The sequence below is a fragment of the Anthonomus grandis genome, chromosome 4 (assembly GCF_022605725.1).
Source record: "Anthonomus grandis grandis chromosome 4, icAntGran1.3, whole genome shotgun sequence".
Lineage (NCBI taxonomy): Eukaryota > Metazoa > Arthropoda > Insecta > Coleoptera > Curculionidae > Anthonomus > Anthonomus grandis.
Genome location: NC_065549.1, coordinates 8,491,999 through 8,519,491, shown reverse-complemented (window position 1 = coordinate 8,519,491; position 27,493 = coordinate 8,491,999). Strand labels below are relative to the sequence as shown.

The following is a 27,493-nucleotide window of genomic DNA, read 5'->3' as shown; positions in this document are numbered from 1 at the left end:
TTTGTGTTTTCTTTCTTGGATCCGGTACTCCTGGGACCAGCCTCGTATTTGAGTTAAAAAGATTTTTGTACAATTCTTGGACGAAAAATTTCTTTTCTTACAAAGTTTTCTACACATTTTAAAAAACGCTAAAATAGGTGTCCAGTCAAATTGTTCAGAGAATATTTGTACAAAATTTCAAATTTGCATCTGGTCAAGTTTTTGAGTTATGGACATATTGTACAATTATTAGAAGAAAAATTATATTTTTGAACAAAACAGTTTTTTTCGACAACATTTTGTAAGAATTAGGAAAATCTCTATAATACGTGTCTAGTCAAATTGTCCAGAGAATATTTGTACTAAATTTCATACTAATATTCAGTCAAATTTTTAAGTTGTGACACTGAAGTAGATGTACAATGAAATTGTCCAGAGATTATTTGTACAAAATATCAAATTTGTATCTTGTCGAATTTTTGAGCTATGAATATTTTGTACAATTCTTAGAAAAAAATGGTAAAATACTTTTTTACCTTTTTTTTCTTAAAATTTTTTAAAAATGCTGAAATAGGTACCCAGTCAAATTGTTCAGTGAATATTTGTATAAAATTTTAAACCTGTATCTAGCTATGGATATTGAAAAATACAAATCAATTAAATATATATATAAATAACTTAAATATTTCATTGTTATGTTAAAGAGTTAAAGGGAATTACCCCACGTGCTTCTACTATCGCAACATTTAACATAAAACCGGGAGAAAATAGAGTAAAACAAGATAAACTTTAAACGAAAAAAAAACACTTTGACACAAAATTATCGATAATTTCTATACTTATGTGTCAAATTCATAATTAGTTAGTTATTTTGTTGGGTATTACGTCACTCTTTAAATAAATATAATCAGAAAATATTATCAAAAAAAGCTTAAATTTACTCTACGTAAATCGTTTTTTTCTTAAATGTCGTGCCTTTTTAAAAACTTCTAATAGCCCAATTTAAAAAATAATGATTTTTTAAATTGCCCACCTTAATGATCAAAAAATTTCGTAACTGTTAAAATTGCTAAAAAGCTGTTACGGGTCGGTCAATGCTCTATTATAATAATTCTCTCTATGTGACCAGTATAATAATAATAATAATTGCCCTATTACATGTATACGATCCGCTATGGAGTAATAATATATAATTAACATATACACAAGATTACAGAATGAACCAGTTTTAAATTAAAAAAATCTATGCTAACGTTTGATTTTAATTTATTTTTTCTCTATCATTTCTAATGCTCTTAATTGTATGAATATTAAATTTAAAGTGAGTAATTGGTTTGAAAGTCAATTTTTTGTTTATTAAAATTAAATTAGGTTTTGTTTTTAAGACAGATTAGTTATGCCTGGAATTTGTCTTTCTTTTATATAATTTAGATAATACACCTATCAATTAATCTCTAGATCTGATTTTTTCACTATATTTTCTCTAAGTATACATGGAAAATGTTTTTTTTTTTAATAGATCATATAAATTAGATTCTTTAGGTTAAAATATATTGACACAATTTTTTTTTATATAATTTTTTTCTTTATTCCTGTACTAACCCTAAAATTTGACTAAAAAAAAATTTTTTTTTAACAAATATAGATAAAAACAAATATAGACGATAAAAAAAAAGAAAACCCAAAGTTTTGTTTATTTTTTAGATACACATTTTACAGCAGAAGCGTTACAAGGACGAGAAACGTTCGTCATAAATGCTCCAGAAGACGACGATAGATCCGAAAAGAAGTTATGTCTCACCCCCGGATGTATACATACAGCCTCCAGGTATACCACTGAAAAACATTCAAGTATTCCCTTTCTTTAACATATATAAATACTTCAGGGTTTTGGAATACATGGATCAATCAGTAGATCCCTGCGACGATTTTTACGAGTTCACTTGCGGAAATTTCATTAAGAAAACTAATATTCCCGATGATAAGTCTTCTGTGACTTCATTCAGGTAAATATTCTATTTATGATCGATGTTCAGTTTTATTTATTTTTTCTTGTAGTATTATCAGTGATACTCTTCAAGAGCAGCTCAGATCCATGATCGAAGAACCTATTCAACCCAATGAACCTAAACCCTTTCAGTTGACTAAGAAACTATATAGGGCCTGCATGAATAAGACTTTAATAGAGAAAGATGGTACGTACCTAGAAGCATTTTTGTCTTTTTCTTTTACAATTATGTTCTTTTAGGTTTGAAGACCATTCATAGAATCTTAAAAGATCTTGGAGGTTGGCCTGCCTTAGAAGGAGAAAACTGGAGAGAGGGTGATTTTGACTGGAGAGAGTCAGTCTATAAGTTCAGACGAGCGGGTTACAGTGTAGACTATTTTCTTGACTTTTCCGTTGGAATTGACGTGAAGAATTCAACTAAAAGGATTATTGATGTGAGCCAATAAAAAACTTAAAATAAAATTTTGATTGAAAATGATCATTTTAGCTGGATCAAGCCTCCTTAGGCCTAAGAAGAGAATTCTTAATAAAAGGAATGGATGATAAGCTTGTAAAAGCTTATTACGAATACATGGTGGACATTGCTGTCCTCTTTGGAGCTAATAGAGATAGAGCTACAAAAGAGCTAAAAGAATCTTTGGAATTTGAGATGAAGTTGGCTAATGTAAGTATAAATTTATAAGTTACTGACCTGCTTTTTTTACTGTTATCTGAAATATCCAACTAAAAGTAAACCACCACAGTTAAATTTTCGGTCATAAAAGTAAATTAAAATTCTGTAAGGTTCTTGGATAATTTCTCTTTGACTGTGGTCGGCCTTGACCCATTGGGGGAAACACAAATTCGTACCCGATGAATAAATTATCGATAAATAAGAGATATGCATTTTAATTATGTTGTGGTTGTAGGTTGAACATTATCATTTTTATTTAATTTAAATGGTTAATAGTATAGAATAATTTATGATTTTTTTATGTTTTATGTGTTATTTTATATTTATTTATATGAGTTGTTTTTTTATAACATATCTTTGTTGGGTGCTCTTTTTTATTAAGTTTTATGTTTTCGTCTAGGTTGAAGACGAACTGTTAAAAGATTAAATATTACAAATAACTTAAAATTAGGAATTTGATAAATGTTACTTACAGATTCATTAATATCAAACAATGGCATTGCTTTGGAGTTACATGTACATCTTTTCAAAATTAACTTTTTTACAATTAAACTTTGAATTCTCGTTTATATATCCCTATCTCAGTCTAAAAATTAGAAGAGAATGGGAATAAAATGATATTTTTTAGGTATAATTAGACACATTACTGGAAAAAAACACAATTTTCAGGCGATTGAACACTATTTAGAAAATGCAACGATGATATGAAGCGTATAAAAGCAAAACCAGACATTTGACATGAGATGGATTTTATATAGAAAAGTTGTTGACAATATGATTTTGTCACCATCAGGTGCATAAGTAGACATTTTAAAGCCTTTATTTATGATTTAAATCTAGCATTAGATGCAAAAGCAGACATTTGCTTTTTAGCCAATCAAAGCGTGAATTTTTCTAGTCACGTGAGCCTGCAAGCAGCGTGGCGCCATTATTATTCAGTTTGAGGCAAAACGTGGTACGACAAAGAGTATAATAATATAATTTTGTAATATTTTTCAAGCGAAAAAAAATTATTTAGTAAAAAAGTACATGACAACATGGATAGTGACATTACTATTGAGCCTAGTCCAGCAGGCAAGGGTCGAAAAAGACTGGTTAATAAGCTGGAATGGAAAAGAGAAAAAGCCAAAATAAAAACGTATGTTTACTTAAGAATTTTTTATTAGTGCATTCTATAGCGACAATTTTCGTTTTTAGATATTGACGAAAGCGCCTTCCTGAATTTCCCACGTGTGGTCATAAAACAAAAAAGCTTCAATGTTTGTCGCTTCCTATGACCGAAATAAGAAAATTTTATAAAAAGTTTTATCATCAGGCATCCAAATCATATCAAGATCTGTAAAATAAATAAATCAAAAAGACCTGGTACCAAAATTAAAGAAAATGTTCGAAACAAACCAAAGACAGTGTGCAGTACAAAATTATCACTCCAAAAGGACAAATTTTTGTTTGTAAAAAGACATTTGTGGCTATACTGGGTGTTGGAAAAAATTGAATTGAAAGAATACTGAAACAATATCACGAGACAGGTGTTTTGCCAGTTGAAAGAATGGGAGGAGACCGTGTTTTAAACAAATTAGCCCATAAAAAACAGGCCGTACAGCATTTTATTGAATCCATAACTAGTTGTGAGACTCATTACGTGAGGAATAAAATAGTTATTAGAAGATACTTACCTTGTGGACTCAACATAGTGAAATTGTGGAAGATGTATAATTCAAAAGTGAACGAACAGTTAAAAGTCAAACAGTGTTTTTTCAGACATATTTTTGTACGAAAGTACAACATTGGCTTTGGATCACCAAAAAATAATGTTTGTTCCAAATGTCTACAATTTTCGGAGAAAATAAAAAAAATCACCGATCCACACGAAAAGGTAAAGGCAACAACAGATCAGCGCGTACAGAAACTACGCAGCAAAGCATTTTATAACTTGCTAAGAGATACAAGTCCCAGAATTGCAATATTTTCGTTTGACTGCCAAAGAAATTTACGGCTGCCGAAAATTCCAGACCAAGCTTGTTATTTTAGTATGCAGGTAAACCTCTATAATTTTACTGTAGTAAGTGCACATTCAAAGTCCAATTTTAACCCTCAAACAGTAAAATCATTCATATGGACAGAGAATGATTATCAAAGAAGCTCCAATGAGATAGTTTCCGCCGTTTTTAACACTCTTAAACATTTTAGTTTTTATCAAGAGATCGAGCAAGTACGTTTAGTAGCCGATGGTTGTGAGGAGCAAAATAAGAATACCACAATGGTTGGGATGATTCAATACTGGCTGCAATGCTGTTCTCCCCCCAATGTGAAATGTGTAGAACTTATATTTCCCATTGTTGGTCATTCTTTTCTCCCCCCTGACCGAGAATTTGCTCAAATTGAAAGAAAGGTGAAAAAATGTTCCACTTTTATTGATCCAGAAACCTACATCAATATTATAGAAGAATATTCCACAGTGTTAAAGATGGGAGAAGATTACTCAGTTTTTGACTAAAAGACTGAAGTACAAAAAGTGGTTAAAACTCCTGCAACCTGGCATTTTCAAAAGACTAATATTTTTAAAAAACAGTAATGGATTAGTTTTGGTGAAAGGTGAACCATTTTATAAAAACATTATTTCTGATGCCAAGAGTCTTTGTAAAAGGGGAAAGAAAATCTCTCAAATTAATTTGCAACAATTAAGGGTAGGCAGAAGCTTAAAACCTGATGAAATCAAAAGCATATCTGCTTTATTAGCTAAGCACCATGAGGAAGATTAAGCGACTGACGAACACCTTAATTTTTTCAAACAGGCATTTGATTTTGAAAACCCTCATGACGTAGATCATCTAGAGGACCCTGAAGAGGAGATTATCTCTGATAATGAGGATGAAGATTTAAGAATTTAATTTTTGTTATTTTGTTTAATAAAAGCATTACTTTTAAAGTTCGTTTTTGTTTTATTGCAAAGGCTTATTATTTTTTGACACCATAGAATTTTTTTTTATTATAAATTTTATAATAATAAAGAAACTTTTTTTTTAATTTTATTCTCTAGTCTTATTAAGAAAATAATCACAACAGTTATAAAAAATAAGATGCAAGCAGATATTTGCTGGTCTAAGGTGCAAAACCAGACATATCCATTTTTTTTATCAAGATATCTTTTTACTGATAAGCTATATTTTTATAAGTGATACAATATTATTAGCTATCAAATTTTCAAATATTTGATTCAAAACTGGAAGTTAATTAGGTAAAAATTATGATTTTGGCAGGTTTTTCTCGTTTTACTCAAAATGGCTTATATGTCAAATGTCTGGTTTTGCTTTTATACGCTTCATATAGGAAAAGGTGTAAAAATCGAATTCTCATTTATATATCCCTATCTCAATCTAAAACTTAGAACTAAGAAGAGGATCTGAATAAAATGACGTTTTTCGGATATAATCAGACACATTACGATGATATACAGGGTATTTCAGAACTATGGGATCAAACTTCTGGGGGTTGTTCAGTGCAACAGAAGAATTTATTTGAGTATAGGAACCCATGAAACCCAATCAAGAATTGGCGGATATGCATTTGGCATACGGAACAACAAACTCCACATGAACACACAAAAACAATGCACGAGCAGCATCGCGGTTGTATCATAAACGTTATCCCGAACGACAGCATCCTGGATACAAAAAGTTTATTGCGGTTCATCGGCGGCTCGCTGAGACAGGCATGTTTAAGACCAAGATGCATGATACTGGTGTTGCTCGAACCGTAAGAACGGTCGAATTTGAAGAAGAGGTGCTTCAGTGAGTTGCCGATGAACCATCAAATAGCACACGTGACATCGCTAAGAATATGAATACGAGTAACGCTTCTGTCTGGCGGGTACTACACGAGCAACAACTCCATCCTTACCACTTCCAGAAAGTTCAAGGTATGACTGCAGCCGATTATCATCCTAGAGTTCAATTTTGTCAATGGCTTCTGGATCACATCATTGCACAACCAAATTTTCTACGATATGTTTTGTGGACCGATGAAGCCTCTTTCACAAGAGACGGTATTTTTAATAGTAGGAATAGCCATGTTTGGGACGAAGAAAATCCTTATGCAATTTTTCCAAGAGAACATCAGAATCGTGGGTCTGTCAACGTATGGGCAGGCATTGTTGATGATTATTTAATTGGGCCATACCTTCTACCGGAATGGTCAACAGGATCTATATATTTATCTGCAAGAAACGGAGGAAGTTCTCTCAGAACTCCTTGAAAATGTTCCACCAAACGTTAGACAGCAAATGTGGTTTCAGCATGATGGAGCGCCGGCTCACTTTGTTGTGCAACTACGCGGCGAGTATTTGGCTCAGCGGTTTGGGCACCGTTGGATTGCCAGAGGTAGAGCAGTTTCTTGGCCTCCTAGGTCACCCGATTTAACGTCGCTCGATTTTTTTCTTGTGGGGACATGTAAAGTCTTTAGTCTACGAAACTCCAGTAGAATCAGAGCTAGACTTAATTGGACGAATAACAGCAGCATTTGAAATCATTAAAAACGAGGATCAAATTTTTAGTGTAGTCCGCCGAAATCATGTGCGTCATTTAAATCGGTGTATTGAGGTTGGAGGAAGACATTTTTAACAATTGTTGTGATGGTATCATATACAAAAGGTAAAAATAAATGCATCAGATCCTATTTAGGTAATTAATATTTTTTCTAAACTTAAACGCATCTTAGGGCCGTCGTGGCGTAGTGACACATTTCCGGACATGAGTTTCAAATGGATTCTACTGTTGCACTGAACAACCCCTAGAAGTTTGATACCATAGTTCTGAAACACCCTGTAGAAAAAGATGGAAAAATTGAATTTTCATTTATATATCCCTATCTAAGTGTAAAAATTAGAAAAGTATGGGAATTGAATGATGTTTTTCGGGTATAATCAGACACATTACGGGAGAAAAACAATATTTTCAGGCCATTTAAACACTATTTAGAAAATGAAACAATGATATAGGAAAAGGTGGAAAAATTAAATTTTCATTTTTATATCTCTATCTCAGTCTAAAAATTAGAAGAGGATTGGATCAAAATGATGTTTTTCGGGTATAATTAGACATTCTTCACCTCTCCCTATTTACATACCCTTCTATCAATATGCACTATAATTGATTTTGTGGATACACTAAATTCCTGGTTATAGACAAAACAGTTTAACAATATCTCAATGCAATTAAATCGCCACATGATTTAATAAATTCAATTTTCTTACTTCTAGCTTTGCTTTTAATCCTCTGCAATTCTGATAGGAAACATGTATTTCTTAAAATCTGTTTCTATTATATATCATAATTTATAAATATTAATCAATTGAGAGCATTCTGCTATTGAATTCGGCACTTATCAAGGAAATTTTACACATTTTATTGATAAGTGCCATGACATTTAAATGATTTTATTTAAAAAACTCAACCCTTAATAAAGGAATGGCCTAATACTTAAGACAACATATTTTCTCTAAATTATTCAGTAAAATATTAATATTTAACAAATAAAATAATTTGGAGGTTAAAATTGGCAAAAAGTGAAAAACGGGACATAACCAATTTTGAAAACGTTATTATCGAAATAACTATAAATATTTCAGGCATGTCATTTAAAATATAAATTCGAGCATTCTGACATTGAACTCGGCACCCATCAAGCCAACTTTGAATGATTTCTTTGGCAGGTTTAACCCATATAAAACAAAATAGTGTGTACATATTAAAATTCGGCAGATTATCATTGTCATCACAATGATGATATGCGGAGTGATGTAAAGGGTAATATTACCGAGGTAACATTACCGGTAATTTTGGTAATATTGGTACAAAAGGGTTGTTTATAGCCATTATAACTATCAGTCTAATTTCTATTAAATAACTGTAATTATTGTAGGTGATATTTAAACTGGTGAGTAAATATTTTTTAAGTTGACCTCTTCTCGAAATGAATGATGTTTATTTTGTAGTTGCGATAATATGGTTAAGCCAAAGAGTGATGTTTGGAGATACTACGATCTTAAAGATAAAGACAACTATTCCTGTAAATATTGTAAAACCTCCTTTAAAAGAAATGCTACCAGACAGTTCCAACATTTGCTTAAATGTGTCAAATACCTGAAAATATAGTACACATTCTTAAAAAAGGGAAATTGCTTGTTAAAAATGTTTTCGGTAGTAACAATAATAGCAATACCTCGCGAAGTTCACCCATGGTATTAGAAGATAGTGATACTGAAATTGCTGATTATGAAACCTCTCAGCAGGGACACGCATTTGAGACTTTAGACTCAGAAATAGCTTCACTAGTTCGGCCTGTGCCTTTCTCAGCTAGTTCTTCTTTTTCAAGTACATCTAAAGCATCACAGGGTACAATTTCTTCGTATATTGATAACATGTCCTCTCAAGAAAACAACAAGATTGATGAAATACTGGCAAGAGCTATTTATGTCTTATTAGATATGACAATAAAAAAAGTATGGTTAGATGTATTCAAAACAATGAGATGCGCATATAAACCGCCTTCTCGTTCCCAGTTGTCAAATCCACTACTCGAATCCGAGTACACTAGAGTACAAGCTGCAGTTTAGTTTAAGCTTACAAATTGATGGTTGGTCAAATTGTAGAAATGACTCTATATCCAATTTTGTTATTAATACACCTCTTCCGGTATTTTATAAATCAATCCATACCGAAGATAACAGACATTTAGCAACATTTTTAGCCTCAGAAATTGTAAGAGTATTCGAAGAATTGGGAGCTTCACATTTTTTGGCTATTGTCACTGACAACGGAGCTAACATAAAAGGGCTCGTGAAATAGTTAGCAGCAAGTACAATTACATAACTAATTATGGTTGTATTTGTCACGGTCTAAACCTTCTGGTTGAAGACTTCTTGAAATTAGACCATTTTGCCAATTTTAAAAAGAACATAATTTCAATTGTATCAGAGTTGAAACATTCGCAGATTTTACATGCAAGGTTTAAAAAAATCTAGTGAAACAACGGGGTGATACATCTCTTAAAAATTGCCGGTGAAAACAAGATAGGGTTCCTTTGTTTCTTGTTTAAAAAGCTTTTTGGACACTAAACATTCATTGAAAAGTTTAGCAGTTGATAATAACCCAGATATTTGTGATGTTCTTTCAACAAATACAGTAAGACTTTTTCTTCAAAATGAATTTTGGTTACAAATAGAAGCAACTTATGACTTGTTCCAGCCAATCTCTAAGTGGATAACGTTTTTTGAAGCTAACGGGCCAACAATCTCAAAAGTGTTTATCTGCTTGTTTGAAATAAGATCAAGTATCAAATTTATTCGTTACTTAGTTGGAATCCCAGAAAATATGTTCAATTCTTGAAAAACGAGAAAATAAATGTTTAAAACCCGTTCATCTTGCTGCTTATATATTAGAACCAATCCAACGTGGTAACAATTTAATTGAAGCTAAAAATTTAGTTGCGACGGAGTTCATCTATGAAACTGCAAGGCGTCATCCACAATATTCTTCAGAAGTAGGTCTTATTATGGAAGCAATTGCACAGTACAAAATTAGAGGTGGTAATCTTTTTGCTAAGGAATTCGTTATTTCCAGCGAAAAATCTATGTTTGGTCATGTTTGGTGGGCAGGAATTTGCTCCAGTTCTAAAATAAGTAGATTGGCTGTAGACATTTTAAATTTACCATCGTCAATAGCCGCAACCGAAAGAACCTTTAGTACTTGGTAATGGATTTATTCATCGGCAAAGAAGAAACAGGCTTACCGTGGAAAGAGCCGGAAAACTAACCTATATTGCCCATAATTATAATTTACTAAACAAAGATCATTCAAGAAGAGAAAAAGCTACTGAGGATTCTGAGGAAGAAATTGAAAAAGAAGATCTCGGTTTCGAAATTATAGACTTGACTGAATTAACCAAGGAGAAAGAAGAATCAGAATCTGAAGAAGTTGGGGATGATGAGGATGATTTACCATTATCCACTCTATCACGTAATTCATTCTGACTCGTTTTTTTGTGTTTCCTAATGTTTTTACAATTTTGAATTAAAAAAACAAGTATTAGAAATTAGAAAAAGCTGTTTTTTTTAATAAATTACCAATAATACCGTAATATTACCGATTTTTAAATTACCGGTAATTTTACATCAATAGATATGCGACATTAAGACATAAAACTATAAAATGACACAACTTATATTCAAAAATAAATGTAAAGTCAATGGAATTACAGTCCATTACAAAAAATTATTTTTAATAATAAAGTTATTGACTTTGTATTTTATTGACTTTGTATTTAATATTTTTATTAGGACCTCCTAAATATGACTTCATGTTTATGATTTCTTATTTTTTATATTTTACTAAGAAAAGATTTTTTAATATTTTAGTTTTATTTTATTCTTGTTTTATTGCACTGCTAGTTGTTCGTATAAAAGCTTATAACTTAAAATATAAAATATAAATTTTACGATGGATATATAATTATTTATTTATAAATTTTTTTAAATTAGTTTTTATTTGCATTTCTATAGCCACATATTACCGTCAAATTATATCTTTTGAATTTTTATTTTATGGTTTAATAAAAAAATATTAAAAAATTAAGTTAATATAGTTGATACACTATAAATATATTTATTACAACATTGGTTCTTCCTAATACAAAAACCGAAATATTCATTCTTTTAGCCACTGTTTTCTTCTAAAAAAAACATCCTCAAAATTTTTATTAATAATTAAAGAAAAATGAAAAGAGAGCAAATTAGTAAAATTTTTACACAGCATTTCTATGCAAAAATTCCAAATAAATTACACAAAAAAAAATCTCATTTTTCAGATTTCTCTTCCGAGCGAAAAACGTAGAAACGCCACAGCCATGTACAACCCCATGACCATTGAGGAGCTCCAACAAAAATTCCCAAGCATCCCTTGGACCCAGTATATCAATAACTTACTCGCCCCTGATACCCAAGTTAAACATGATGAGGTAAGACCACCCTGTATAATAATTATTATACACGCCACACAATCGTAAAAATGTTATTAAGGAATGTACAAAAAGATGTCGAAATTTAAATTACGAAATCCACAAAATTACACCCCTTGGCCCGGTGTTACTGTTGACAGCCAGTAATTTACTTTTAATAATCTAGTATTAAACCATGGGCATTTACGTTCTGTTTTATACTTTTTCGGTTTAGTTTAGTCTCGCAATGCTGCTGATAATTATTCTTTTTGGCTCCTGCTATGCCAAATTGGAACCAGTGCAAAAGTTTAACTATATCAGTAAAATCCAACGAAATGTTTACTCCAATTACGTTAACGTTGCAAGACTAATTAAGGTGCAGAGGTTGGTATATGAAAGAGATGCCATTCACACCCCCATAGAAGATTCAATTCATTTTATGTTAAAAGTAAATACTTTACGTGAAGATATATTGGTAGAAGAGAGGTCATGTTCGGTTTTAAATAAAACTGATTTGCCGCAAATCGTGGATAAGTTTTCAAAAGTGGCTAAGGAATTGATAGTACAACCTGCATCGCAACATATAATCACCATAGCTGAAGATCCATGTCAGATGCTTAATCACTTTCAAGCTTTTAAAATTTTTTCACGAAGGTCTCACTTGGTGTTTTTTACATCACCTAAAGCTACCGTGGAAGATGTGGCAAAGCTGCTCAAGTATTTCTGGGATAAATTTAGAATTTTAGATGTAATAGCACAATTGCCTTTCATAGCCCAACACAGTGGTGATATTTTCAGTTACAGGCCATTTGAAATCAATAGTATGAAACAGTATGGGTATGTGGCACAGTTTTCAGAAGAAGAAATTCAAAAAAATCCATTTGTCCTTCGTCAAAATATGCAGAATTTAAATAAATATCAGCTGCAGGTGTCGATATTTGAAAGGTATCCTACAGCAGTTAAAGCTATACCTTTAGCCCTAAAGGGTAATAAAATATACAAAAGTGTGCCAACTACGTCAACGTATTATGGATTAGATGGAGTGACTTTATCAGAGCTATCCAGGAAACTAAATTTTTCCATTAAGTTGGCAGTGGGTAATGAATATGAATATTTCGGAATGGTATTAAGAAATGGCACAACAATAGGTTCTTTGGGTCGAATTGTAGCAAAGACAATAGATTTACAAGCCAACGCAAGATATTTTATGGATTATGGAATTACTTCCTTTGAGTACACGATCTTCTTTATGTTTGACTATTTGTGCATTGTAGTACCCAGATCCATGAAGGTGCCGAAATGGATGGAAATTTATATAGTTTTCCAAAAGCAAACCTACAAATTCATGTTTTTGGCCTATCTACTGTGCTGCGTCGTAAACATATTTTTTAAAAAATCATTAGGAATGCCAATACGTAAACTGGGCATCTTGGAAATCCTCGGTATTGCCATCGGACATTCTCAAACATCAGTCGTCCTAGGCGATAAATACTGGTCCAGAAGAATTTTCATTGGCAGTTGCTTAATATTTTTCCTATATCTTGCACCACTGCTTACAGCAGACCTCACTGAGGCCTTCACCATGGTAAACTATCAACCACCAATAAACTCTCTTGAAGCTCTCGACAAAGTCAACCTTCCAATTAAATCATCCTTGAACCCTTTTAAAAACGTAAAGGTTGATGTATATGAACGATTAGAGAAAAAAATCGATTCCAGCTGGACCAAAGAGTACGCCATGGATATTGCGGCCAAGACCAGAAAATGTGCGGCCGTAGAAAGATTCACTGATGCCAAATTGAAAATTTCTTCTCGCTATATAGACAACGAGGGAGTACCGCTACTTCACATCGTTCCTGAATGCCCTACGAATTTCTTTTTCGGGTATATAGTACCATCTGGATCACCTTACTTACCGACTTTTAATATCCTATTGTTGAAGTTTAAGGAAGCTGGTTTTTATGACAAGTGGTATTTAGATTTTGCCACAGGATTTGCTAATGCTAAAAGAAGACGTTTTAATTATAGTACAGGCGTAAAACCGTTTAGCTTAAGCGATACGCAAAGTATATTCTATATGCTGGTTCCCGGATATTTATTGGCTATAATGACGTTTTTAGGTGAACTTCTTTGGGTAAGACTTATGCAGAAGACGTAATGTCTTTATCGGTTCAAGGCTCTCTGTTTCAGTAGTATTTAAATAGAAATCAATATATGCAATTTTAGTTTCGTTTTTATTTGTCCCTTGAAATTGTGTAACTAATGATACCAAATCAACTATGTAGAACCAATATTACCAAGTATCATCACCATAGAAGAAAATCCATGTCACATGCTTAGTTGTGCTCAAGCATCAAGAGTTCTTCAAGGAAGTGTAAACTATTTAAAAAGAAATAAAGAGGCCCACATGCGAACGGCAGCACTTGAGCAATTTAGTTGGTAGTGAATTTGGCATGAATTGTTTAAATAAAATGTTCACCTTATATGCGTCATCGTGTTAAAAAATTATAATTGGCAAGAGTTTGGTGTGAATAAAGGATCGAAAGATAACAAAGTAATAAAGCTAAATAAATAAATAAATAATATACATCAAGACCAGATCATACAAGTAGTCGTTAGCAACAGGAAACATTCACCACAACAGTGCTTTCTTTACCTTTTTTTAATTAACTGGCTTAACAAGAGACTTAATTTGCTTGACTAAGGGCACATATATTTAGTAATGACTTAGAACCCCAAGGAACCGTAGGGAAGCTCAAGACTTTAAAAGGGTCTAAGCTAATATTGGTTAGTATACACATGATAGACCCAACGTCTTAAAAAAATGACGAAAGGAAACTAGGTATTACCTTAAATTTCGGCTTTTTAGGAAGGTGTTTTAATCATCATCACAAAACACGAATATAGAGAAATGCGGGTTGCCCTCTAGTGAAAGTGCAATAATTCGAACTAATTTTGATATTTGTAAATCATAACTCTAGTGACAACTCGTTTAGCCAATCAGATTTGAAAGAAAGCGTCAGTGGTCAAATACGGCGTCAAATTTGAATTCGATTAAGCGCGGGAAATTCGAATTGTAAGACGGAAACTATACCTACTTTGGAACTACTATTCCTAACTTTGGAAAATTACTAAATGCCACAACCTACAGGTACTCCACTTGATTAAAAAAGATTGTCATCACTACTTGTTCTTTCCAACATATTTCCTTTTTATATTTTTGAAGTTACGAAAAATATGAATAGAACTTGCACAAAAAAAACAAATTCCCCCTATACAAATCTATTTTAACCAAGGAGAACACCTGTGCAATTTGATGCAGTTTATTAAATTGGGCAAATATGTATAGAATATAACCTGTAAATTCAACTTTTGGAACCTAAATGAACCTATTTACGACCAATGTTTTTAAAGCCGCAACAAATTGTGAACAGTTAAGACTGAAATTTGTAATACCATGTTGCCTTATTTGACCAACAATATTTTCAAAAGGACCTTCATTGATATTTTATAAATTTAAATATTTAAGTCCCATTTGTTGTAACTTTTTCCAGAAAGGCATAACTGCTCTTATGGTAATTTGCCAACCTTTTTAACCAATTTAAATCGAAAGCTTGAACTTCCGTCCCTATCAATTTTATTGCATAGCTGCACAGACCTTCATCCCAATCGATTGCAAGTCTTTTATGCAGTTAATTATTAGGTTTTTTAAAACCTCTGTCTTAATAATATATTGTGTATAAAATAAAGAACACTGGCATTTTATATAGTTTTTTAAGACCATGAATCATGAATACAAGAACATAATTTGCTTGGTTGGAATTTTCACCCAACGAACATAAGTCTTCAAACCCTGAAATTCTATGACTGGATTTTTTATTAAAAAAAGTATGATGTATTTCATCAAACATCAAGGCACAACAACAGTCTAGTTCACTCATAGACTCTTTTGTCCAGAATTGAAAGGTATATTGGAGAGTATATTGGAGAGTATAAGGATTTATGAAGGTTATACATTGCTTTTTAATGTATAACAGCAATTTCCTGCTAATGAGTTTTAGCAAGCCAGCCTTAGAAAGAACATCTTTTTTATTTTCTAAGAGAAACGAATGATTATCAATTTGTGGAAATATTGGAACAAGAGCTCTTTGATGGTCTCAATGGTGAACAATTTGATTTGATATTACCTGACGAGATAGTTGAAGTGGACATACCACTAGTGTCTACAGTCTCTGAATTTTTTTTCAAAAAACTATGTAATAGGTGTCTAATGGTAAGAATAGGAGAATCTGTATGCGAATTTTCATAAGTATATCTTACTTGGTTTTTGAGTTATGGACATTTTCTTGAAATTAATCATTTTAAAAATCACTTTTCCAGCTTTTTTTTCCAATTAGACGTTTTTTAAAAAACGCTGAAATAAGTGTCTAATAATTTTATTAGGAGAATTTGTGAGCAAATTTTTATAAGTATAGCTTTCTTAATTTTGAGTTATGGACATTTTCTTGAAATTACTTTTTAAAAAAATAACTTTTTTAGAAAAAACTTGTCCAATGTCCAATCTTGTGTCCAATGATATTAACAGGAAAAGCTGTGTGCAAATTTGCATAAATATGGCTTTCTTGACTTATAAAAGTTATAAAAGTTATAAAAGTTGAGTTATAAAAATTTTCTTAAAATTACTGTTTTGAAAAAATTAAGTTATCATAAAAAAAATTGTCAATGTAGGTTTCTTCCTTTTACATATCAGCGTTTTTGTACGCTAAAATACGAATCTAATGATTTTTTTAGGAGAATCTGTAATTTTTTCATAAGTACAGTTTTTTTATTTTTTGAGTTATGGGCGTTTTCTTGAAAGTAATCTTTAAAAAAATTACTATTTTTTTCTTAACTACCTGCACATTTTTTTTAAAAACGCTTTAATAGGTGTGCAATAATTTTAATAGGAGAATCTGTTTGCAAATTTTCCTAAATATAGCTTTCTTGATTTTTGAGTTATAAACATTTCCTTGAAATTACTTTTTAAAAAAAAATCAATTTTTCAGCAAAATTTTTTTCTCAATACCCTGTAAGTATTTCAGAAAACCCTGAAATAAGTGTTCAATAATATTAACAGGAGAAGCTGTGGGCAAATTTGCATAAATATGACTTTCTTGATTTTGGAGTTATGGGATGGTTAAGTATAGCTTTTTTATTTTTTAGTTCTAGACATTCTCTTGAATTTTTTTTTCTCAGTTCCCTGTATGTTTTTTAAGTACCCTGTACACCTGTACGCTGAAAAAACGCAACTTGAATTTGGTTATCAACAGATTGGTCAGCTGAAAATATTTTTTTTTAATAACTGCCTTCTATTCTAACAGAACCTTATGTTTAAGCGGAGACCATGCAATTCCATCAAACCTAAGCCTTGACTCAGAAGGATTATCATATTGCAGTCAAGAGGCAAGAAAGTACTAAAAAGACACAAAATTAAATCAATACAGTTTGAAAACAAAGACCGGTTAAAAAAATAATAATTTTTAAGTACCTAAATATTTTTACCATCTCTTTTTTTCCATTCATTCATTCCAAGTTGTCTCTACCAAGAAACCCTAGGTCTAAAAAACTTACCACATCCAAATTGTATGCCTTTTTACGCTTAATTCCACAATAAATAAAACTTGAAACTAGAAATTAACCGTAAATGAAACTTATCAATAGTTATGCTCTAAATGTTTTTATTTTCTCTAAGGTGGTGGTGGTAGCAGTTCCAAAATTCATCTCAGACTTCGAAGCTTTAATAGCCAGAACCCCAAAACGTGTTCAAGCCAATTATGTGATGTGGAGGGCAGCCGCTTCTTCGGTAGCTTACCTAAATGACGATCTGCGCAAAAGACAACTGGATTACACTACTGTGGTAACTGGAAGAACCGAGAGGGAATCCAGATGGAAGGAGTGCATTGATGTGTCTGCTGGAAGGTTGGTATTAGAGCTCTAAGTGATTTTAAGTGAAGATTTAAAGTAAATTTGTTACAGTATGTCTATTGCTGCTGGAGCATTGTACGTGCGCAAGTATTTTAATGAAGAAGCCAGACAGAATGCGAAGGAAATGGTTTCAGATATCCGATCAGAGTTTCAAAATATCTTAAAGAAAGTTGACTGGATGGACGAGAAGACTAGACAAAATGCTCTGGATAAAGCGAAGTCAATGTCCACGCATATCGGTTATCCTGATGAGATGTTAAGCGATAAGAAGCTTGAAGAGTTTTATGGAGACGTATGTGATTTAACTGAGTAAATAATATTTATTAACCTTGATATATTTGCAGCTTGAGTTAGATGAGAACCAATATCTCCCATCAATTTTAAATCTGACCCTCTTTGGCACCAGGTTTTCCTTCAGGAGATTACGTCAGCCAGTAAATAAAACTGACTGGATTACTCATGGAAGGCCCGCTGTTGTTAACGCTTTTTATTCAGCCATTGAAAACAGTATTCGTAAGTGACCAACCAATATTTGGTTACTTGAGACTCAATTCAGTACAGAAATTCCGTCTTTCTACAGAATTCCCAGCTGGTATCCTCCAAGGGGTGTTCTTCAGTGCTGACCGCCCTAGATACATGAACTACGGTGCCATCGGATTCGTCATTGGCCACGAAATCACTCACGGTTTCGACGATCAAGGTAGACAGTTTGATAAGGAGGGTAACTTGGTCGACTGGTGGGAGGCACAGACCAAAAAAGCTTTCGTTGAAAAAGCTCAATGTATTATTGATCAATATGGAAATTACACCGTTCCTGAGCTGAACTTGAACGTAAGTATGTTGTTGTTTAATATGGGAGAAATGTAGCTTGTGTAGATAGCGTGTTATATATTATATGTTGATGGTTTTGGTGGTTTTAGATGCAATTATGATTTTTTTATAGTCCGGATTTAAAAGCATAGAAAACAGGGTCTAAAAAGTGTGATGGATTTATGAAAAAACGATCTTGATATGCAAAAAAATTATATAAAGATTGGACTTAGCCAATTTTCTGAGAATCAATGTAGTATTCTTAATGCACTTTTATCTAGGAGATGTTGGACACTGTTGTTCACTGCTCATTAAGTAGTGAACCGATGTTACTTGAGTTTTCAATAGTAGCTAGGGGACACCTTAGGCTATATTAAATCAGTTATTAGAGTAAAAGTATTTCTTAAGTGTCATAATAATAATAATAATAATAATAATAATAATAATAATAAACAATTTTTTATTTACCAAAAGTGCGAAATAATCTATACATATAAGAAAGTCATACTGGTAGGGAAATAGGTGCCAATTCTTCCCCAATATCCGTTGAAAGATCTTTAAAATTCCAGGTAATTATAGATATAAAATTTATAATATAAAATGCATTATAAAACATGAGATAAGACATGTACACAAGATAAGACAAGATAGACAAGATAAGACATGTACAGAAAAATTATATCATTTCAAGGCTTAGAACCACAGAAATAGAGAAAGGGTAGAATGGGCAAAGACCTGCGCCCACAGAACACAAATATATAGAGAAGTGGTGGTTGCATACAAACTGATAGAAATTCTTCTGACAAATCAGCTAGCGTCTTCTCGCTTGGCAACGGAAACTGTTGTAACTAACTTGACAGTTTGACGTGCCCAATTGGACCAATCAAAATGGCGAAAGGCAATTAAAGCGGGAAATCAAATTTCACTTAATCTGACAATCTTATCATTTAATCGTAATATCTAAAGCAAACGCCTATTCAAAAAGATTACTCATAGAGAAAAGGGCCTTTGTGATTAGGTGTTAGTATCAAATATTGATCTGAACAAAAATAAAACTTTTCAGCTTTATTTTACATATCCAAATGAGTTAATTTACTGCAATAATCTACGACAGTGTCCTAACAATAGTGTACGACATATCACCAATTGGACAAATGGAAATAAAACAATGTTTTTCTTTAATACATTTATTATTTAATTTTCCTGAAAAAAAATTACTTAAAATGATATACATAATATACAATAATTTATTATAACAGATATATAAATTAAAATTATTTTAAAAATGTTTAAAAGTATTTTGTTAGCACTGAACTACCCTCATTTTAAACAAATTAGAAAAGGTTGTCAATATTTGTAAAGGCATTCGACCCTTACTATAGTAGAAGCAACATATCTAAACAAAAATATCAAAAACTCTCTGCTTTTATTATTTACAATATGCTTAGCAATCCGGACTAAAGTGATTATTATCAAAAAAAACCTCATAATCCAAGACTAGAATATTCCAATTATTTTCTAAAACTGATAAATCCATCTGGCTTCTTGCAGCTGATCCGTCAACTCTCACTGTAAAATGCCAGCTTAGAGCCTCATCGCATTATGTAAATAAACCTGTAAATAAACAACCCGAGACCCGATAAACAAAATCGCATAATCCTCACAAATTTCCTCAAAGCTTTCCACTCGTTTCTTATGTAATATACGACAGTTCACACGCATGGTATCTATCACTAACCCCCCTTGGCTTAACCTGTTCCTCTTGCAGCTGAACGGGGTGAACACCCAAGGAGAGAACATCGCCGATATCGGAGGAATTAAAGAGTCTTACCTCGCTTACCGCAAGTGGATCGAACGTAATGGGGAAGAGGCTTACCTGCCCGGATTAAAATACAACGGGAGGCAAATGTTCTGGGTATCTGCAGCGAGCATTTGGTGCTCGGTGACCAGAGATGAGGAGTTGAGGCAACTAGTGGTTACCGATGAGCACGCCCCTGATAAGTACAGGGTGGTAGTGCCAATGAGTGATATGCAGTACTTTGCTGACGACTTTAAATGTCCAAGGGGGTCGAAGATGAATCCGGTTCATAAGTGTAATGTGTGGTAAAGAATGTGTCTTGTGTGTAAGGGTGTGTAAATGAGGTTCAGAATATCCAAGGAGGTTTGCTTGAGGGAGAAAGGGGTTTTAAGGGTAGTTGGGATATATATGAGAGGAGTTAAAATCAGTTTCTTGTAACATCGTGGTTTTTTATGAATTTTACTATTTCAAGCATCGATTTGTTGTTGGAGAGGATGTTTGATGATGTGTTGTCTAAGCTAGCAGATGCTTTTCTAATTTTTCATTCAAAGACATTCTTTGAAGCTTAAGTTTCCTAGGTCTAATATCGGCTTGTTGCGTGTACAAAAAGTTCTAGTAAGTCTTGGCTACGCATAAAGTGATACCGATAATGTGTTAAAATAATTGTTCTATTCTATTGTATCTATATGTTCTATAATCTATTTTAAATATTATACAAAAAACATCTTATGCATGGCAGGCTACGCACCATTATTTAAATATACAATAGAATATAGGTTTTACAATAGAATAGTCTCTGGCCACACATAAGTTAATTTTAATATAAGGTTTAAACTTATTTTGTACAAATATATAATGTCCAAATGTACAAAAAATATATTGTACGAGGCCAGACACCGAGACCCATTCCAATTTTAGTAAAAATTAATAATTTTGTACAAATATATTATTTAAAAAAAGTACAAAAAATGCCTCATGTGTGGTCAGAGTCTATGGTATGACCAAGATATTTTCAAAAAAGCCCTTCAGATTGAAAAAAATTAATCAAATGTTTAATTTAAAAAAAATTACAAAAAATTATGCGTATTTTGTATTGTGTTATATGATAATGTGTTATAAGGCCAGAGGCTGCATATCACGGAGCAATTTCCAATTTTAGTACACATTTATAATTTTGTACAAATGTCTTATTTAAAAAAACCGTATTTTCGTCAAATGCTATTCATCACCGAGAAAACCGTTTTTGATCAAAGAAAAATGTCTTAATGATGAGCGTAGTAAATTGATTTTAGTACAAGTTTCGTACAAATATTTTATTTAAAAAGGTACAAAAAACGCCTTATTTGTGGTCGGAGTCTATGCGTGACCCAGATATTTTTAAAAAAGCTCTTCATATTGAAAGAACTTACCAAAATTTGTAGTAAAAAAAAAAAATTACAGAAAATACATTATACAAAGCTAGAGACTGCATATCACCAATAAATTTCCAATTTTAGTAAAATTATATAATTTGGTGCAAATGTCTTATTTAAAAAATGTTTCAAAATGACCGTATTTCTGCCAAATGCTATTCATTACCGAGAAATTTCTAATAGCTTCTTAAAAAAAAATTGTTTTTGATCATAGGAAAATTTCTTGATGATAAGCGTAGTAAATTGATTTTAGTACAATTTTTTTTACTAGTTTCGTACAAATATTTCATTTAAAAAAAAGTACAAAAAACGCCTTATTTGTGGTCAGAGGTTATGCATGACCCAGATATTTTTAGAAAAGCTCTTCATATAGAAAAAATTTGTCTAATTTAAAATAATGTACAAAAAATATATCATATAGAGCCAAAGGCTACGCATCACCAAAAAATCTCCTATTTTAGTACAAATTTATAATTTTTCACAAATATTTAATTAAAAAATTGTACTAACAATATCTTGTGCGTGGCCAGAAGCTACGCATAACCAAAAAATTTCAAAGAGCTGCATTATTGAAATGTACAGGTTTGACAATCTAAATATTTATCGCATCACCGAGAAATTTCCAAAAACTTCTTTAAAAATATTTAAAAATATATATACACGTTCGATTATAGGAAAATTTCTTAGTGATAAGTAACCTCTGGCTACGCATAACTTGCAGTTAGAACAATTTTTTTTACTAATTTTGTTCCAATATCTTATTTCAAAAATGTACAAAAATGCCTTAAGTGTGGTCAGAGTTTTAAAATTCATTATTTAAATATACAATCTGTTTTTGAAGGCCCTGGCATCTGTTTTTCTTTTAAATATACAAGTTTGATAATAGAAAAAATATAAGTGATGCACATAAGTTAATTTTAATGCTAATTTATAAATTATTTGTACAAATATCTAATTTTAAAAAATGTACAAGAAACACATTATACATGGCCAGCGGCTAGGAATTACCAAGACTATTCCAATTTTAGTACAAATTTATAATTTTGTACAAATTTCTTATTTAAAAAATGATTTCTTAAAAAAAATTGATCATAGAAAATTTCTTAGTTAATAAGGTTTTGGTCACGGATAAATTGATTTTGATGCATAGTGTTTCTAGCCAAGCATAAGTTGACTTTAGTACAAACATATAAAATTTTGTACAAATATTTAATTTGGAAAACATACAAGAAACACCTTAGGTATGGCCAGAGGGTATCCATTACCAAAAAATTTTCAAGAGTTTCAGTTTTGTAAATATACAAGTTTGACAATAGCAAAAAGTCTAAGTGATGCGTAGTAAGTGTAAAAACTAGACAGTCTATACATCCTTCATCTTTGAGGATTTAATTAAAAAAAGATAATAAAATTTTGACTGATATCGTCCAATACTGTCTCACTTCTAATTATTCTCAAAAACTTTATTATTTAAATAAACAAGTTTGATAACAGAACAATTTTTACGCATGCCTTGCATTAGTTGATTTTGGTACAACTTTATGAAATGTTTGTACATATATTAAATTTATTCACATCTTATCTAAAAAATGTGCAAAAATCTTCTATAATGCATTGCCAAGAAATTCTAAGGAGATTTTTGACAAGAGAATTTAATTTTACTGATGCCCAGCTTTATTAGATTTTAGTACAAATTTTTTAAATGTTTTGTACAAATATCTAATTTAAAAAACATACAAAAAATACCTTATGTATGGCCCTAGAATACGCATTAAATATTTTTGAAGACAAGGTTCTGCCAATAACTATCTAAGAAAAATAAGTAAAGTACAGAAAATAAACCATAATATTACAAACTCATTGAAGGCTTTGAACATTTACTGAATTATATTGATTTATTCTGAAAACTGTAACAGGTCGATATACAGGGTGTCCCAAAATTAGTGGACGAAACGCGAACCCTGTATTTTTTGGTCAAAAATAACCTCACTTTTTCCTATAAACATATATCGGCAAACGCCCCCCAAGGGAGCTACGCCCCTTTTAAAGGGGGCACCTGAAGATGGTTTTTTCTACTTATTTTCGAAACGGGTAAATATAAAAATTTTAAATTTTGGTATTCTCCCAATTTTGATATGCTGAATTTAGTTGTCATTTCATAATTTTCATTATTTAGTCAGGTGCGTATCATTTAGGGGGTGAGCCTAAAAAAATACCTAAGAAAAAAATTGTATGCAAAGTTTTTGTTTTTTTTTCTTTAAATTTTAAAAATTTGAAGCTTTTTACGTAAAAAAGTACCTCTTGGTCAATAACTCTACGAGTTACCATTTTCGAGGAAAACGCATTTAAAAATAACGCTGCATAGTATTATTTTCACTACCAATTTTTATGAAAACTTAGTAGCAGGCTTTGGAAAAATTGACACACTGCATAATGACATTAACATTTGTTGTAATTGATTAGTTGTCATTTTGCATTCAAATTGTTAATATCTATTTAACTATGGAAGACTTTTCGACCCGTTATTAATTATTATCGTCGGATCGCATTAAATTCATTTCAAAATACTCTAATTACTATTATTATTATTATTATTATTTACTTTATTTACTTGGATAAGTCTTATCACAAACATCAAACACCCCAAAACAAATTCTTTTGACGACTAACTGGAATGTTTAGTGGCTTACTAAGGTTTAGGCTTATTTCGGAATGAATGACTAAGATGTTAGGATACCATCCTTTCCATTATAAAAGGGTTCAGGAGTTAGAAGAAGAAGATCTTCCAGCTCGAGTAGACTTTTGTCATTGGATTTTAAATCACCCAAATCTTCGTCAAAAAATTTTGTGGTCAGATGAGGCAACTTTTTCTAGGAGTAAGGGCTTTAACAGCCGTAATACTCATTTTTGGAGCATCGAGAATCCGAGAGTAGTTCGACGAACTAACTTTCAGCATAGATTTTCCTTTAACGTATGGGTGGGTTTGATAGGAGATAAATTGATCGTCATTATTTAAATTTTCTTCAAAACAATCTCAGAGATTTACTGGACGATGTTCCCATAGAAACTCGGCTGGAAATGATTTTTCAGCACGATGGGGCACCAACTCACTACAGTCGACAGGTGAGAAACTGGCTGGACAATAATTTTACAGGCAGATGGATAGGCCGAGGTGGTCCAATAAACTGGCCAATAAACTGTCCAATAAACTGTACGATGGCCCGACCTTAATCCTCTGGATTATTTTCTTTGGGGTAATATGTGCAATATTATTTATGCCACCGAAATTGATACTCCAGAAGAGCTTCAGAGGCGAATTCTCGCAGCTGCAGGCCAAGAGACCGATTTGAAATTCTTAGATCGACCCAAAACATTCAAAAAAGATCCAGGTTATGCATTCAGGAAAACGGAAACTTTTGCCTCAAATAAATTAGTATTTTTATCTGTTTGCAATTTTATTTGTCAATTTACTTTTGAAGCGTGCTATTGAGTTTTAATAAAAATTGTTATTAATAATACTATGCAGCGTTATTTTTAAATGCGTTTTTCTCGAAAATGGTAATTCCTAGCGGTATTGACCAAGAGGTACTTTTTTACGTAAAAAGCTTTAAATTTTTAAAATTTAAAGAAACAAAAACAAAAACTTTGCAAACAATTTTTTTTTAAGTATTTTTTTAGGTTCACCCCCTAAATGATACGCACCTGACTAAATAATGACAATTATGAAATGACAACTAAATTCAGCATATCAAAATTGGGAGAATACCAAAATTTAAAATTTTTATATTTACCCGTTTCGAAAATAAGTGGAAAAAACCATCTTCAGGTGCCCCCTTTAAAAGGGGCGTAGCTCCCTTGGGGGGCGTTTGCCGATATATGTTTATAGGAAAAAGTGAGATTATTTTTGACCAAAGAATACATGGTTTGCGTTTCGTCCACTAATTTTGGGACACCCTGTATTTAATATAATACTATGTGTGATAGAATCAGAGGCCTTTGACAGGTCTAAAACTTTCAACAAATCTTTTGTGAAGTTTCTTCTTATTCTAGATTTGTTTTTGTCCTTCTGCAATTATATTTGTTTAATAAATAAATAATATTTTATAAGTTATATTAAAATTTTTTAATAAATGATTTGTTTATTCAGTCTGTACTTGTCATTATACAGGTACATAATACTTCCAAGAAATGAGCATGTTAAGCAGGTGCTTTCGCTAGCAATTAAAACGAAGTAAATTTATTGTGCCACGTTGTCTTTACAAAATTGGGATTTTTCCTTGTTCAAATAGAAGCTCCGTTTACCTTTAAAATACCTTTAAAGTAGAACAATCATACGCTTGTGAAATAAATTTTTAACATAGAAACCCAACTACCCTTAAATCTGTCTGATTATACATTGGAGCAATTTTCTAATGATACAGTGGGTCACCTGTAGAATAACTTTTTCGAAATTTTAATTATTTTCTTGAAGAAACTTGACATTTTAAACATAGTTTTTAATATATTAAATTGGGCAAAAAATATCTTGATTTAACCCTTAAAATCATCTAAAGGGTTCAAAGGAACATGAATCATGAGTGGCAGAATGAGTGTGTGTATTCGTCGGAAGTCTGGATTTGCTGATTGGAGTTCGTTTGATATATTAGATTTATCACTTTAGGCCAAAAAGCCATTCAAAAAATACAATTTATTAATGTCTTTGATATCAAAGGATTTTAAATTAAATTTAGATTCTTTCAAAAAAACTCCAATAAAATCACTTTTTATTATTATATTATTAAGTGTGTCTTTTTTTTAACTTTATGTCTTCATGTGTGATGTTATTTTTTAGTATTTAATTCATAGAACATAGCATATAGATCTATTTATTACATAAGGAAAAACAATCGAAATTTATTAAATATGACTGAAGGGACTTGTTGCATGGTTTTTTAAATATTATTAAGTACTTCTCTGACCGGTACCTAAATTGTTAATTAAACCTTAAGATTTTTAGCTGTTAGTATTATAATCTTTAAATATTATTAGGAATTAAATTTTTAATAAAAGTTAATCCTATTTAAGGGTAAAAAAAGAACAATGTCGCTTTCATTGCAGTTGCGGTGTTGGTTTAGCTACTGTCAGTGTTGTTTATTCTATAGTGTCTTAAGCATGAGGTAAGATCATATTTATTGATAATAGTGTAAATAATTGCACGTATTTGTTTTGTATTATACAATAATATAAATTGCACTTAATTACTTTGCATGGATGAAACACTTGTGCATGGAATTTAAATTGTTTTAAATTCGTACACATAACCACACTCTAGAAATTTTAATTATATACGTTTTTTAAAATATACTTTTTAAGTTTCCTTATTTTTGGATACTTACTCAAAAAATCAATTTGTTAATCGAGGTTCTTTGAAAAGAAACCGTTATAATATAAATTACGTAAATAATATAATTTAAGTTTAATATAATATAAACTGTAAAATATTTCAAAAAAATCCAATTTACCACATTTTTTCAGTTTCAGTTTAATCAAGGCTTGCTGGAACTAGAACAATTATACTGAAAATTTTAATTATTTATTATTTAAAAAAATTATTTCTTCCTAATTCGTTATCAACGTCATTAATTTATCGAATATTTTTCATTAAAAAATGCTTAATAAATTAATCAGTTAATCACTTTCTAGGAGTAAAATTATGTGCTCAGGCAAGAACAACAAATATATATTCTAAAACAATTTATTTTTTTTTTGTTTAAGTAGGAAGAAGTTAATACCTAAAAAACAAAAAAAATTGTATTTAAAATATAAACATTATTTCAAAAAACTGGTAAAAGACAAAAGTTATTTGAAAAATATGTGCTTGG

The 27,493-nt window shown here is 31.3% G+C and overlaps 1 protein-coding gene, 1 long non-coding RNA gene and 1 pseudogene across 3 annotated transcripts in view; 2 read left to right on the top strand and 1 right to left on the bottom strand.

Annotated features, from left to right (window-relative positions):
- Nucleotides 1-27,493, bottom strand: part of LOC126735765 (uncharacterized) — a 73,818-nt gene that overhangs the window by 29,468 nt on the left and 16,857 nt on the right. The gene's annotated exons all lie outside the window — the stretch shown is intronic.
- LOC126735763 (neprilysin-2) overlaps nt 1-27,493 on the top strand; it is a 43,366-nt gene that overhangs the window by 10,996 nt on the left and 4,877 nt on the right. The window contains exons 3-13 of one of the 2 annotated variants that reach the window (XM_050439860.1): nt 1,684-1,807; nt 1,866-1,985; nt 2,038-2,174; nt 2,228-2,421; nt 2,475-2,651; nt 11,523-11,672; nt 17,383-17,609; nt 17,667-17,907; nt 17,960-18,128; nt 18,196-18,446; nt 20,194-26,413. In XM_050439860.1, coding sequence (XP_050295817.1) covers nt 1,684-1,807; nt 1,866-1,985; nt 2,038-2,174; nt 2,228-2,421; nt 2,475-2,651; nt 11,523-11,672; nt 17,383-17,609; nt 17,667-17,907; nt 17,960-18,128; nt 18,196-18,446; nt 20,194-20,532 — 2,129 coding nt within the window. In that variant the 3' untranslated portion in view covers nt 20,533-26,413. Of the gene's footprint in view, nt 1-1,683; nt 1,808-1,865; nt 1,986-2,037; nt 2,175-2,227; nt 2,422-2,474; nt 2,652-11,522; nt 11,673-17,382; nt 17,610-17,666; nt 17,908-17,959; nt 18,129-18,195; nt 18,447-20,193; nt 26,414-27,493 lie in introns of those variants that run through there. The other variant, XM_050439861.1, reaches the window with a different exon arrangement.
- On the top strand, nt 3,246-5,494 carry LOC126735764 (uncharacterized; annotated as a pseudogene).